Source organism: Ursus arctos, unplaced genomic scaffold, assembly GCF_023065955.2.
Source record: "Ursus arctos isolate Adak ecotype North America unplaced genomic scaffold, UrsArc2.0 scaffold_6, whole genome shotgun sequence".
NCBI classification, from domain to species: domain Eukaryota; kingdom Metazoa; phylum Chordata; class Mammalia; order Carnivora; family Ursidae; genus Ursus; species Ursus arctos.
This window is the reverse complement of record NW_026623078.1, coordinates 55,040,612-55,053,081: the sequence shown is the minus strand read 5'-3', so window position 1 is coordinate 55,053,081 and position 12,470 is coordinate 55,040,612. Positions and strand designations below refer to the sequence as shown.

Sequence of the window (12,470 nt, the reverse complement as noted above, 5' to 3'; positions counted from 1 at the left end):
TGGGACTGTGAGGTGATTCACTCCTCATATAAAGAATATTTTTACAAGGAAATCCAGATCAAGTGGTTTTTCCTGGCGTGGGTATTATCATTGTTGATGCAGGTGTTTCTCCCTCTGAGTGAATGAGTGAGTGAGTGTGTGTGTGTGTGTGTGTGTGTGTCCCACGTTCGTCTTCAAGGGAAGGGATAAGGTGTATCTCCCCCCCCCCCCAAGTGCCTTTTCTCATAAAGGAAAACAGATGTTTAAAACTGCAAGACTTTGCCCTCCCACGACAGCTAGGCTCCGGGGGACCGACCCCGGGGCGGGAGCGGCGCACAGCCGGCCCGTCCCAGCGGCCGGCGCCAGCCCAGCCCTCCGGGGAGGAGTCCGCCCGCGCGGCCCGTCCAGACACCGGCCCCGGCGCCTGGGCTGCGCGCTCGCCCGCGCTTCGGAGCGGGAGCCGAGGCTGCCGCCGTCCTCGGGGACCGTGCAGGAGGCCGCCCGCGCCATGGCGGCGCCGTCGCGGCTGCTGATCCGCGGGGGGCGCGTGGTCAACGACGACCTCTCGCAGGTGGCCGACGTGCTGGTGGAGGACGGCGTGGTGCGGGCGCTCGGGCGCGACCTGCTGCCCCCCGGGAGCGCGCCCGCCGGCCTGCGGGTCCTCGACGCCGCCGGCAAGCTGGTCCTGCCCGGCGGCATCGACACGCACACGCACATGCAGTTCCCCTTCATGGGCTCGCGGTCCGTGGACGACTTCCACCAGGGCACCAAGGTACCCGCGCCGCCGCGCCCTCCAGCCCGGGCGCCCCGCCGAGCTCTCGGGCCTCCCCCCGCGGCCGCCGCGGCCGAGCGGCTGTGGAGCCGGGCGTGACCCTTCCCCGCGCGCGCCCTTCTTCTGGACGCCCCTTCTCGCGCCGTGAGCCGAGCTCGGGCCGAGCCCGACGCCCTCTCCTCCTCCCTTAGGTAATTCGACAAGTTTAAGGCCACCTGCCCCCCCACCCTGGTTTCTCTGCGCTCTGTACTCCCCCACACTCCCCTCCCCGTGGACACTGGTATTCTGTGGAGGTCCACACGTCTTCTCGTGGTATCTGTAGAATCTTTTTTTAATGGGTGCTCGCAGCCGTTTTCTCCCGCTGTTCCGTCCCCAGCCAAAACCAAATGAAAAATCCGTTCCCCTAGTGTGCCCGGAGGATGACGGGTCTGGGCACGCTGGAAGCCCACCGTGTCCACAGTGTTTGCCTCCACCCCTCGGTAGAAAAGACACAGCCCTGACAAGAACTGAGAAGAGAAATATTCCGGAATGGTCTCCCAGCACCCGCTGGCCCCCAGGCCACCTGGCCCCGTCTCTTCTTAAGCGGCTTGTCCAGGGGACTGCAGATAGGGGTCTGATCGTTGCTGCTGGAGCAGCGGCAGCCTGGCTGATGGTGCGGGAGTAGCAGATCACCAAACCCAGGTGGGAGACGCTTGGGTTTCTTTAGACAGAAAGGCCTGGAGGCTCTGGTCAATAAAAGAACCTTAAAAGTTTCTCTAAAGCTCCTGAGAACAAGATCTGGAGATGACCTGGGCGGCCTTACAGCTACACAGAGTTAAAACCCCACTCAGGGGGCGCCTGGGTGGCTCAGTCATTAAGCGTCTGCCTTCGGGTCAGGGCATGATCCCAGAGTCCTGGGATCGAGCCCCACATCAGGCTCCTCTGCTGGGAGCTTGCTTCTTCCTCTCCCACTCCCCCTGCTTGTGTTCCCTCTCTCACTGGCTGTCTCTCTCTGTCAAATAAATAAATAAAATCTTAAAAAAAAAAAACAAAAAACCACCCCACTCAGCACTTTGGCTAAAGCCCAGCCCTCACCCTCCTTGAGGCTTGTGTTTTGGGGCTGCAGGGAGAAAAATGGCTCTTTCCAGAGTGAAAATATTGATATGCTTAAGGCTTTAAACGCTTGGGTGTGAAACAGGTCGGGCTACTCAGTTGTGCAAGCTTTCAAAGCAGTTCCGACAATAGTTCGTTTACCTTGCTAAGTTCTCTCAAATAGTTTTATTATCTCTACACACACCCCTCCACATTTCTCAGTCATCTAAGCTTGAGTAGAATGTTTAATAGAAAAAAGAACCATTTGACCCAGAGAGAAGGGTCTGGGGCCGGCTGCTCACATCAAGATTTGGAAAGTTTACTCCTAGTTACTAATTATTAACCTTTACCATCAGGGCATCGATCAAAGTCTTTTGTAGGACATACCATTATCTGTCGAGAAAACCGAATGTTCGTTTTGCCCTTTTGTTAGAAAGTAAAATTTCCTAAAATTTAATGAACTTATTTTTTACATTTTAAGTAAAATTTTGGGATGTAAAAGCAATACATGATTGTACAAAATCGGAAAAAAAAATAGTACCCATAATCTCTTAACTCCATGACGACTGTTTTGGTATATTGCTTTTATGCTTTCTAATATGCTTTATTTTACATAATTGAGATCATATTATGCATGCATGTATGAGTGTGTGTGTATACCTGTATATAAAATTTTGTAACCTGTCAGTTACAGTACACACACTTTGTTGTCACGGGCTCATCACTAACAAAGTGCTTTGCTGATGGCGAGGCATTCCATTGACACCCCCCTTTGCCAGGTGCCAAGCTGCTCCCTCTGACCATCAGTTGCCAGGCCCACTAGCATCATTTCCCCTCCGCATCTCCCCTTTTCTTACAAGGTTCCAGAGATGCAGCCAGGAGGCGGGTTGGAACGCTCTAGAGGAGGAACGTTACTTCCCTTTCTCAGGATTATCTGTGCGTGCCCCAAGGCCCCGACAGGTGGGTCTTAGTCTTCTGACTATCTGTTGTTCTCTGGCCATTCAGGGATTCCTAGCATGGAGAGATTTACAATTCTACAGTGAGAAGGCAGGTCTTTGGAGCCTATTATCTTAGTATAGTCATCAGCATTTGAAAGAGTTTATCCACCAGCGGATTCTCTAGGTATTTCCATACTTAAAGTTTGTCAGACTATTAAGCAAAAAACATGTCCTTCATGAGCTTAGGATCTTAATTAAACAGAATGGTCTTAATTAAACAATATAGTCAGAGATGTTAAGGTCAAAGATTTAGCAAAGGCTCAGTGTTGAACAGTACTCACAAAGACACTAAGTTACAAAAGTCTACTTCAAAACTAGTTGGATCCCAGGAGATAACCTCTCCTGCACCCAGAAACAGAGGCGACTCCATAAAAGGGAACCAGATGGGTGAATATAGATAAACATGAGCATTGAAGTATTGGCCTGAGTTCTGAAAGGAACATTATGGAGTCACCTTGTCCCCTTTTATAAAGTCTTCACAATAATCCCCAAGGCAATGTTGGTGGAGTTTCTGGTTTGGGGAAATAGGAACAAAGGTCTTTCGTAGATGCTGATCCTGCTGTCTATTACATCTTCATTGAAAACATCTTAGTAATTTCACTGTAATTACATTACATTGAAAACATCTTATTAATTCCGTTAAAGTAACATTTATTTTATCCATCACTCAGAGTGCTGGGCACAGTGCTAAGCTGTTCATCTGCGGACACTCTAGGTGTCATTATCTCCTTTTGCTGTTGAGGAAACTGAAATTTAAGTCACTTGCCCAAGGTCACACACCAGTAAGTGACCAAGCGGCTCTTCAGATTCCTTACTGCCCGCTGTTGCTAGTTCTTACCTACTAGGCTCTCTTCCTTTCTGAAACTATTGGAAAAACAGGTCATGTTTAGATTTGTCCCACTGGCGGATGATGGGATGAAAACGCCGGGTAAGTTGCAAAATTGAGCAAAGTCATCCTTAAGAAATACAGTAGCCCTTCACCTTCCCAAAGCTAGAGGCAGGTAAGGTTATCGAAATAAATACACATCTCAGGCGTTAGGTTTGTGAGGCATTTGTACGTGCATTTATGGCCACATCATCTCTAAGGATACAGAAATGGGTACCTTACGTACAGAAAGCTATAAAGGAAGAATGATGTATGATGCTTTCAGGAGATGGGCTGTAAACGTTTGCTTTCTGCACGCCCCGGGCTGATCATTTATAATATCTGACACGTAGAAGGGATGGTGTTTGTGGTATTCTGTTTATTGATCACCAGATTGTGATGTGGCCCAGTTTAAAAAATGAAATATAAGTGAACCAAAGGTTACATATTTTGTAAATCTAATTTATGTCAGAAGTTGGGTTAAAGCCTATAATTGACTTCCTTAATTACAGGTAAAAGCTTTCTATCCGATGTAATAGAAATAATGTTCTGCTTTAAAGAAATCATATTTCATGTTGTTGGTCTATACTAGATGTACAGTCGTCTTCCAATAATTCAATATCCACGAGGAAAAACAATGGGATTTTTTATTCAAATGGATATTGTGAATTAGATAAAGTTGAAGGAATTACGAGTTTGCTTTTACTACATCCTGTGATAAGAGAGTAATTTACAAAAGCGTGGCTAGTTTTCAAATATATATTGATTAATATTCAGAATATATGCAGCTTAGAGTAGGTGGACTCACATTAAAAATCTGGCAGCATCAGTTGCTAGAGGAAGGATCTTTTTTTTTTTTTAATTGGGAAAACACGCAGAACACTTTTTTGTGTATAGGACAAAAAGTCTTCAAAATTATCAAGAAAGGAAATTATACTTTACTCTGGAACTTTTTGGTAAAGTGCCATCAAGCTGATTACTTATAATAAGGCAGTGGAAGGTATGTGATTAAGCATGCGTTTGCGGTGTATTTATAGAATTTCTTCACCTTGTAGGAGAACTGTGCTTCAGAAGACTTGGTCGCAAGCCAAGTCCCTTTTTCTGTTGCTTGCAAGAGCTCTGGGCGGGGTTTCAGAGGCTGCGTGGGCTGACTGTGTGACCTTGGGCAAGTCATTTCTTCTCTCAGGGTTGTTAACATTATCTTGTCTGTATGAGGATGCATCGGTCAGAAGAACAACTTCAATTTAAAAAAAAATGTTGGAAGTAATGGAAACAATATATATTATTCATTATCCAGACCTACAGGAAAATGCTGGAGCATTATAGTTGCTCAATATATATTAGTTTGCTTTTTAAAAAAGGAAAATACAGTTGAGTGTGAAGAAAATAATATTTAATTCACCTATGATTTTAACATTTTGCTTCCTGTATTTTCACACTTTTCATTGGGGGGGGCATGTAAACATTTTCTAATAATTTTGCATACTCTTTAGAGACAGCCTTGTTCATCACACATTTGTCCGGGACTTTGACTATCATTGGAGAACGTGATTTCCATGGCCCTGTTAGCCTCACTGAGGCTGAGTCTCAGAGCTTTCTCTCTAGTCTTGGTGTCTCTGGGCATTAGGCTTCTATTCTGCCTGTTTGAGGATATCACAACCTGGATGTCCCACAAGTGCTTTGAACTCAGCGTGTTCTAAACCAGATTCATCCTTTCTTCCCAATGCGCCACCCTTGTTTCATCCTGTCTCACAGATTGTTCATATCTCCCCTCCCATCTTCTCGGTGGTGGACATTTTGGTGGTTTCCAGGGTTTTTTTTGCTGGTATAACAATGTTGGGACAGAAATCATTGCACAGATTCTTGATAATTGACTTAGAAATCACCCCTTAGAGTGAAATGACTGGACCAAAGAATATTGGATCGGTCTTAAAGGAGTTTAATACATATGTTCAGCTCACTCTTCATTTGTGCTCCCATGAGCAATATATTATAATCCGCATTTCACTGAATCCTAGCTAATTGTAGCTACTGCCTTAAAAAAATCAATGCCAATTTAATTGGAAAAACATAGAATTTCTTAATGTTTTTAAACAAGCATTTCTTTCATTGCTGGTGAAGCTGAGTTTTGAATGTTCTTGTTGTGCTAGTAGTTTGCCTATTCCAGCTCTAAGAGTTTATAATTCTGTGATTTCCTTGAGTAGCTCTTTACTGATTACAGAGTTAATCTTTGCACTAATCAGAGGAAGAAAAAAAAAATCTCAAGATTAATTTGAAGCAACTTGATGTTGAATGGGGCCCTACTGAGAGTGTTGTGTGTTAGGAATTCTTTCACTGAACTTTACAGAATCTAGGACATCTTCTTTCAGTTTTCGTACTTAAGTTCTCTATGCTTTTAAGTTCCACTGCTTCTTTCCTCCCTCATTTGCCTGGACCATGTGTTTTTAGTGTCCAGCAAAGGTAGTGTAGAAATCAGAGTTTTCATAATGCTACTGTCGAGAAGAAAAAGTTTTCCTATAACCTCTTAGGTTTAGTTCCTGAGGCATGCAAATTAACTGACAGAAGATAGATTAACAAGAGAAGAGACAGGTCTCTAAATTTCGCACACCTTCGAGTTCACAGAAAAATGTGACTCAAGAAGCAATTAAAATTTGGGGTGTATATGCCGCCTTAACAGGGGAGAGGTAGGGGGAGAAGAGCACGTATGGGAAAATAAATGACCTTTAATAAGAGAAGAGAGGGAGTAGAGAGGGCACTTATGGGAAAACAAATGACTTTTAGGGAAGACAGATGGGCTTTTAAGAGAATAGGTGGGAGACATGAAAGTTTGTGACAAAGGTCTGTTGAGGCATGGTACAGGTTTCTAGTCTCAGGTGGTAAGAGTCAATTTCCTGGTGGTGACACTTCCTAGAAGGGGATTTATTACAGTTGAATTCTTTTGGGATGCTTTTAGGCAGCTAAGGGAGTTTACACACACACACACACACACACACACACACACACGCCTATTCTTAAATACCTTCAGCTCGACATGATTCTTATGCCACAGTGGCATGCTCTGCACCTTGTCACTGCCATCTAATATGGAATAATCCTAAACTAAGGACTTTTCAAGTTGATGGTTAGGTGATATTATTTCAGTCAACAAATATTTCTTGGTAACGCACTAGGTGGCAGGCACTGTGGTTGCGCTCATAGAGATGAAAACCATGGTTGTCTTTGTTTCCAGTGGCAGACCCGCTAGAGAAACGTGGGGCTCTAATTTATGTTGGCCCTAATAATGAATTATATACATTAGACTTTTGGACTTGTGGGCTTAACTTTAATGATGGTAACTATTTTTGAGTGAAAACTTAAGGTCTGGCGTTTTCCCTTTTGCAAGCTCGCCTGTCCTAATGGCTTGCTGCATCACAAGCTATGTTTCTGAGCAAATTATTTAGCTGCTAAGTGAGCAATTACCCAGAGTCTACTGTTCGCTTACACTTTGTGCTCTTTCTATTACTGTCAAGTAACAAATTGAAGGAGGACTCTTCAATTCTTCAGTTATGTTTTATTGTGTATAACAGAGAAGTTGTTATCATGGTAGTCATGAGTTCCTGAACCCTGAGGATCTGTTCACACATAAAAACAAAGACCTTAAAAGTTAGTTTAAAGTAAAACAAAATGCAATCTTTTTTTTTTTTTAAACAAAAAACCATTTGAGGCAAATATGGATTCCAATCTGTTACATTAACAACCCTAGTTAACACTGATTAGGGGATAGGCTTTGGACAAAACTGAGTATTTAGCTTTCCTAAGCGCTCAGAGTATACATTCCACATTAACATTTTTCTAGAAGGAACCAGAAAATTACATGGCCAGGGCTAAAATGAAATGTCACATTAACATGTAACTTATACTGCTTTCTCATTTTGCTATTGGAAAAGTGAACCATCAAAATTATTCCATCTCATAGGTATTGGGGGAAATTCATTGATCCCTCACTTTTTTTCTCCTTTTAAAGAACAAAAATTCAACTGAGTGAATTTGAAGATCTAATTGTCTTTATTAAGTGATTCATAAATCAGTCAGCATCCCATCTGGCAAATAGAAAGAAGTTCCAAGGAGTTTACAAAATGGAAGGTTTTTATAGGAAGGAGAGTGGGGAAGGAAGTTATTAGCAAAAGAGAAGAAAGGATTGTTTCATGAATAGTTTCCTGAGGGGGAAGGGCATGGGGTGTTACCATGCAGATTACCTCATCTTACTTTGGGGGATGGGGAGGTCCCATGTGACAGATTACCTCATTGGTAACGACCAGAAAATTCCTGACTACATTTATTTCTGAGGGAAGTTGAAACTGCGAATTGGTTAGGTATTAAGCCCTGGTTTGGTGACTTGGCCTTGTATAAGTGATTCCATCTTGGGACTGTGGTTTTCTTTTTAACACTCCCTTAAACATTTAAAGAACATTTACGTACCAGACACTGTAATGGGCACAGGACAGACAGAGATGAAACTATGTCCATCCAATCAGGATTTCTGAGGGTTGGGATAAATTTCCCTAGACGATGCTGGTATGCAACCAAGGTTAAGAGTCACTGAACCAAGTAGAAGAGGGTCTGGGAGGGAAGAGCAGGAGGAAGCTCCTTCTTAACTCTCTCACTGAGGTAGAAAGGAGCTCAGAGCTCTCCAAGGAGAGGGAGGGAAGGTGTCACTGGAGTGGGGCGAGTGGGTTGGGAGGGAGGTGACTCAAGAGCAAGTGGAAAAGTCAGCTGAAGTTCAGCCTTTTGGGATGTGAAAGAATTGTCTTTTCTCCATCCTAAGAGCAAAGGGAAATCAATATAAGATTGGCAGTGGCAAGCATGCCTGGGGACAAGGTGCCCGTGAGGAGGCTACTGCTGTAGTCCAGTCAGGGGATGTAGATGGCGCTGGGCAGCAGAGGTGAAGATGCCAGAAGGAGAGAGATTCATGGCATATGTAGGAGGCAGCCCACGGGGGTTGGGAGAGAGCTGGGCTTGCCAGTGGGTTGGATCTGGGGATGTTGAGAAGAAGAGAGAAATGTCAAGGGTGACTCCTCAGTCTGGTTTGCAGAGCTGGATGGATGATGGTGCCGCTAATGTGTCAGACTTGGGGACACAAGGAGACAGGCAATGTGGAGGCCATCTTTACAAAGCCAAACATGCTTCTGGAGCTGGAACATAAATCGGGATCATGAAGTTTGTTTTCATAAGTCTTAGAGACTATGAGAAAGCTGAGAATTCAGTCCAGGGGTTTCTCCCTAAGGGATTTCTTTCTGCTTTACTTGAGTAAATTAATCAGGTCCTATGATTGATTTTAATGAGACAGAGTCACTTGTTCCAGGATGATCTTAGAAATGAAAATTTTGGTGACCCCATCAAAAGAAAGACATGCTTGGGATGCTTTCAATAACGATTTACAACCTAACACATTCTTAAATAGAATCTTGTGTTATGTAATATTAGGGCCCTGCTGTTGCTTGGCGTTTATCTCAGTTTATGTTCTATCACATTTGCACCTGATACAGCACATGCTCTCTTCCCCCCAGAAGAAGGCTTTAGATAAATTGGAAGGTTTTCAAGGGAGAACAGCCAAAGTAATTAGGAGCTGAAAGAACTGATTTATGAACCATGATTAGATAAGGTAAATACGTTTTGTTTGGCTATCTGACAAATAAAAGTGGAGTGAAGTCAATCAGCAGTAAAAACAAAGGAAACATATTCCGGTTCATCCAGAAATATGAGAGAATTGTTCACCCTTTCCTGGTTCTCCCTCCCCTACCTAACCACTTTTCTTTCCTCAAACGTTAGGTAAACCCTGAAGAACATCTGTAAAGTGAACCTGAAAGGGTCTGATGAGAAAACAATTAAACAGATCCTGAAAATATCTGAGGTGGGTTAGGAAGGTGATGTTCTGACCAGTTGGGTTTTGGGGTTTTTTTTAAAGACATTTATTTATTTATTTTACAGAGAGAAACAGCCAGCGAGAGAGGGAACACAAGCGGTGGGAGTGGGACAGGAAGAAGCAGGCTCCCAGTGGAGCAGGGAGCCCGATGCAGGGCTCGATCCCAGGACGCTGGGATCTCGCCATGAGCGGAAGGCAGACGCTTAACGACTGAGCCACCCAGGCACCCCCAGGTGGTTTGTTAAATAAAGGAGATTCTTCCGGGGCTGATAGGTGCTTGAAGGTGAAGGAGCACTAGTCTAGGGGCCCTTGTAATCTTCTAGGGACACGTTATTTCAATAGTGATTGTCACAGAGGTGAACACCAACCGAGCCATGTAAAACCACATTTCATTTGTGGCTTTCCAATTCACAGTCTGATGGGACTTGTTTTGTTTTGTAAGGCATTTGGTTTCCTAGGTGTTGATTCACTTTATCAACCTCTCTTAAAGGAATGATTCACCAATGACCTGGGGTAACTGGCTGGAAATCAGATCCCAGGACGTGGAAGAGGGACTGAGGAAAAATGGCCGGCGTAGGGTTGAAGAGTAGGCTGAAAGGAAGACTTACCCCTCAGAGTTGTATGGTCCTTCATGTTATCTTGGAGAGTCATTAGACATCTCTGAGCCTCAACATCCTCAGCTGTAAAGTGAAAACCATTCGTACCTCTCCAGACTGCAGCAAGGCTTCATTAACTGAGCTAATGTGTATAGGACGCTTAACCCAGGCCTGGGCATTTACAGGCTCTTCTTTGAAGAGGTCAGTACCTCCTCGGAGGAACACATCTTCTTGACACTCTATTTGGGTTTACAGATCCGCCACTCTAGCATGTGGCTTCCCAGATCCAGTGGAAGGAAGGGGACATTTCAGGTCTTGAAATGATATTCGAGGATTCGAGATAACCTTGGGCAGTGAAAGGACCCTGCGTAACCAGGGAGACCAGGAGGGGAGAGGGAGGAAGGAGGTTCAGAGGAGGCTGGGGCACAGACCGTGGCCGGCAGCTGATCGCCAGGACATGCTGCCTGGTTTGTTTTCCATACATCTGCCCACACCCCCTCCCATTCAGTAGAGCTTCTCAAAATGTGTTCCCATGTTGAGGGGAGGAGAGGGAGGAAGAGTGTGGAGGAGAAACAGAGCAAGAAGAAACAAAGGAGAGTGAGTGGCAGTTCTCTTCTCCCTTTCCTGCTCCCTGGGAATTAGGGAGATGGAGCAGGTGTGATAAATCCTGATTTGGGAGCTTTCAAATTTTAGCCCCAGGAATTTTGATCTACTGTCGTTTTAGAAAATGGCATTTTGACCATCACATCTGCAGTCTAGGAAGAAGACCAGCAACAGTCTATGTTTACATAGTGTACGCATGCCTCTTGATCATCTATCTGTAAAGCCTTTTTTTCTTCTTGTAAAACTTGTGCTTTGTTATAGAAAAGTTAGCAAATATTAAAAATACAATTTAACTAGAGGGAAATTAACCTGCCATCATGCCACCCAGAAACAGCCACTGTAAATGGTTGTCTTGGCTTGGTATTTTTGCTTTCCTGCAAAGTGTTGGAATGTTCTGGAGCATGCATTGTGATTTATATTATCATGTCTCCCTTCTCTGTCCTGGGGTCATTTCGGCCCAGGAGAGGATCCTCAGGACCCCTCTGGCATCCTCTCCAAGGTGACTGCCACAACCTTCTCCAGCCCTTGATGGCTCCTCAGTGTCAGGTCAGCGTTTCTCTCTGTGTGCAAACACAGAGTGGACATGTGCCCAGGCACCCCACACTCAGGATGCTCCATACCACACTCACGCTCCCCTCCACACCAGAGCTGCCTCCCTCCTCTGTCTCCTCATCTGCCGCCCTCACTCATCCCAGTCAGCATCTGTTCACAGAGTCCTGGCGCCCCTGCTGACAGCACAGCCTTCCTCTTGTTGGAACCAACCAGTGCTTCGCATCAACCCTAGTCTAGGTCCTAATTCTGCCCTTTACCACTTTCTGCCCAGCAGCTGGCTTTTCCGCATGGGCCCTTCCTCAAAGTGACCCCCGTACTGCTGGCTGTTCGTCAAAGCCCAGGCTCTGGAGCCTGGTGACCTCGTTCCAATCCCGCCTTTGTCAGGTTATTTACGAGTGCTGTTGGATTTCCTCAACCCCCAAATGGGGCTAATAATCTTCACTGCTGCAGATCTGCAGAGTGGGATGAATACAAAGGTAAACCATCGAGAACATCAGAATAGTTTCTGGCACATAGGAAGTCCTCCCTGCAAGTGAGATACCATTATCCTGTTAGCAACTTCACGCGGGTGTCCTAATGCTCATTTAAGTCCACGCTTCCTCTGGTCTTTTTATCCTTCCCTCCTCTGAATTCCTGGTACTCTTTTCCCTGGACCTCTTCTAAGGAGCTTAGCAATTTTTACCTCCCCTTAGCAATTTCTAGACCACTGCTTCTTGTAGAAGCATGCTCGCTACCTGTTATTACAAACTGGTTATTTTATTATAATTATTCATATTTCCATCTCCCCCTCCAGACCATAGACACCCACGCAGAGAACCTTTGTCTGATTATTTGTGGGCACTCCCACCCCCTCGCACTCCATGTAATGGCTTACATGTGGTAGACATTTTTTTTTTTTTTGGTAACAATTTCATTAAGATATACTTCATATATAATACAATCCAGCCATTTAAGGTATACCAGCAACCATCACCACAATCAGTGTTAGAACATTTTATCACTCCAAAAAGAAACGAGGTGCCCCCTTAGCTGCCACGGTGACTCAACCCCTCCAGCCCGAGGCAACCACTGCCCTACTCACTTTCTCTATGGATTGGCCTCTTCTGGATATTTCACACAAGTGGAATCAGAG

The 12,470-nt window shown here is 44.9% G+C and overlaps 1 protein-coding gene across 3 annotated transcripts in view; it reads left to right on the top strand.

Annotated features, from left to right (window-relative positions):
* Window positions 1-361: 361 nt before the first annotated feature.
* Window positions 362-12,470, top strand: part of DPYS (dihydropyrimidinase) — a 78,312-nt gene continuing 66,203 nt past the window's right edge. The window contains exon 1 of one of the 3 annotated variants that reach the window (XM_026495586.4): window positions 362-751. In XM_026495586.4, the coding sequence (XP_026351371.2) occupies window positions 488-751 (264 nt within the window). In that variant the 5' untranslated portion in view covers window positions 362-487. The remainder of the gene's footprint in view (window positions 752-12,470) is intronic. The other 2 variants (XM_026495585.4, XM_026495587.4) reach the window with 2 other exon arrangements.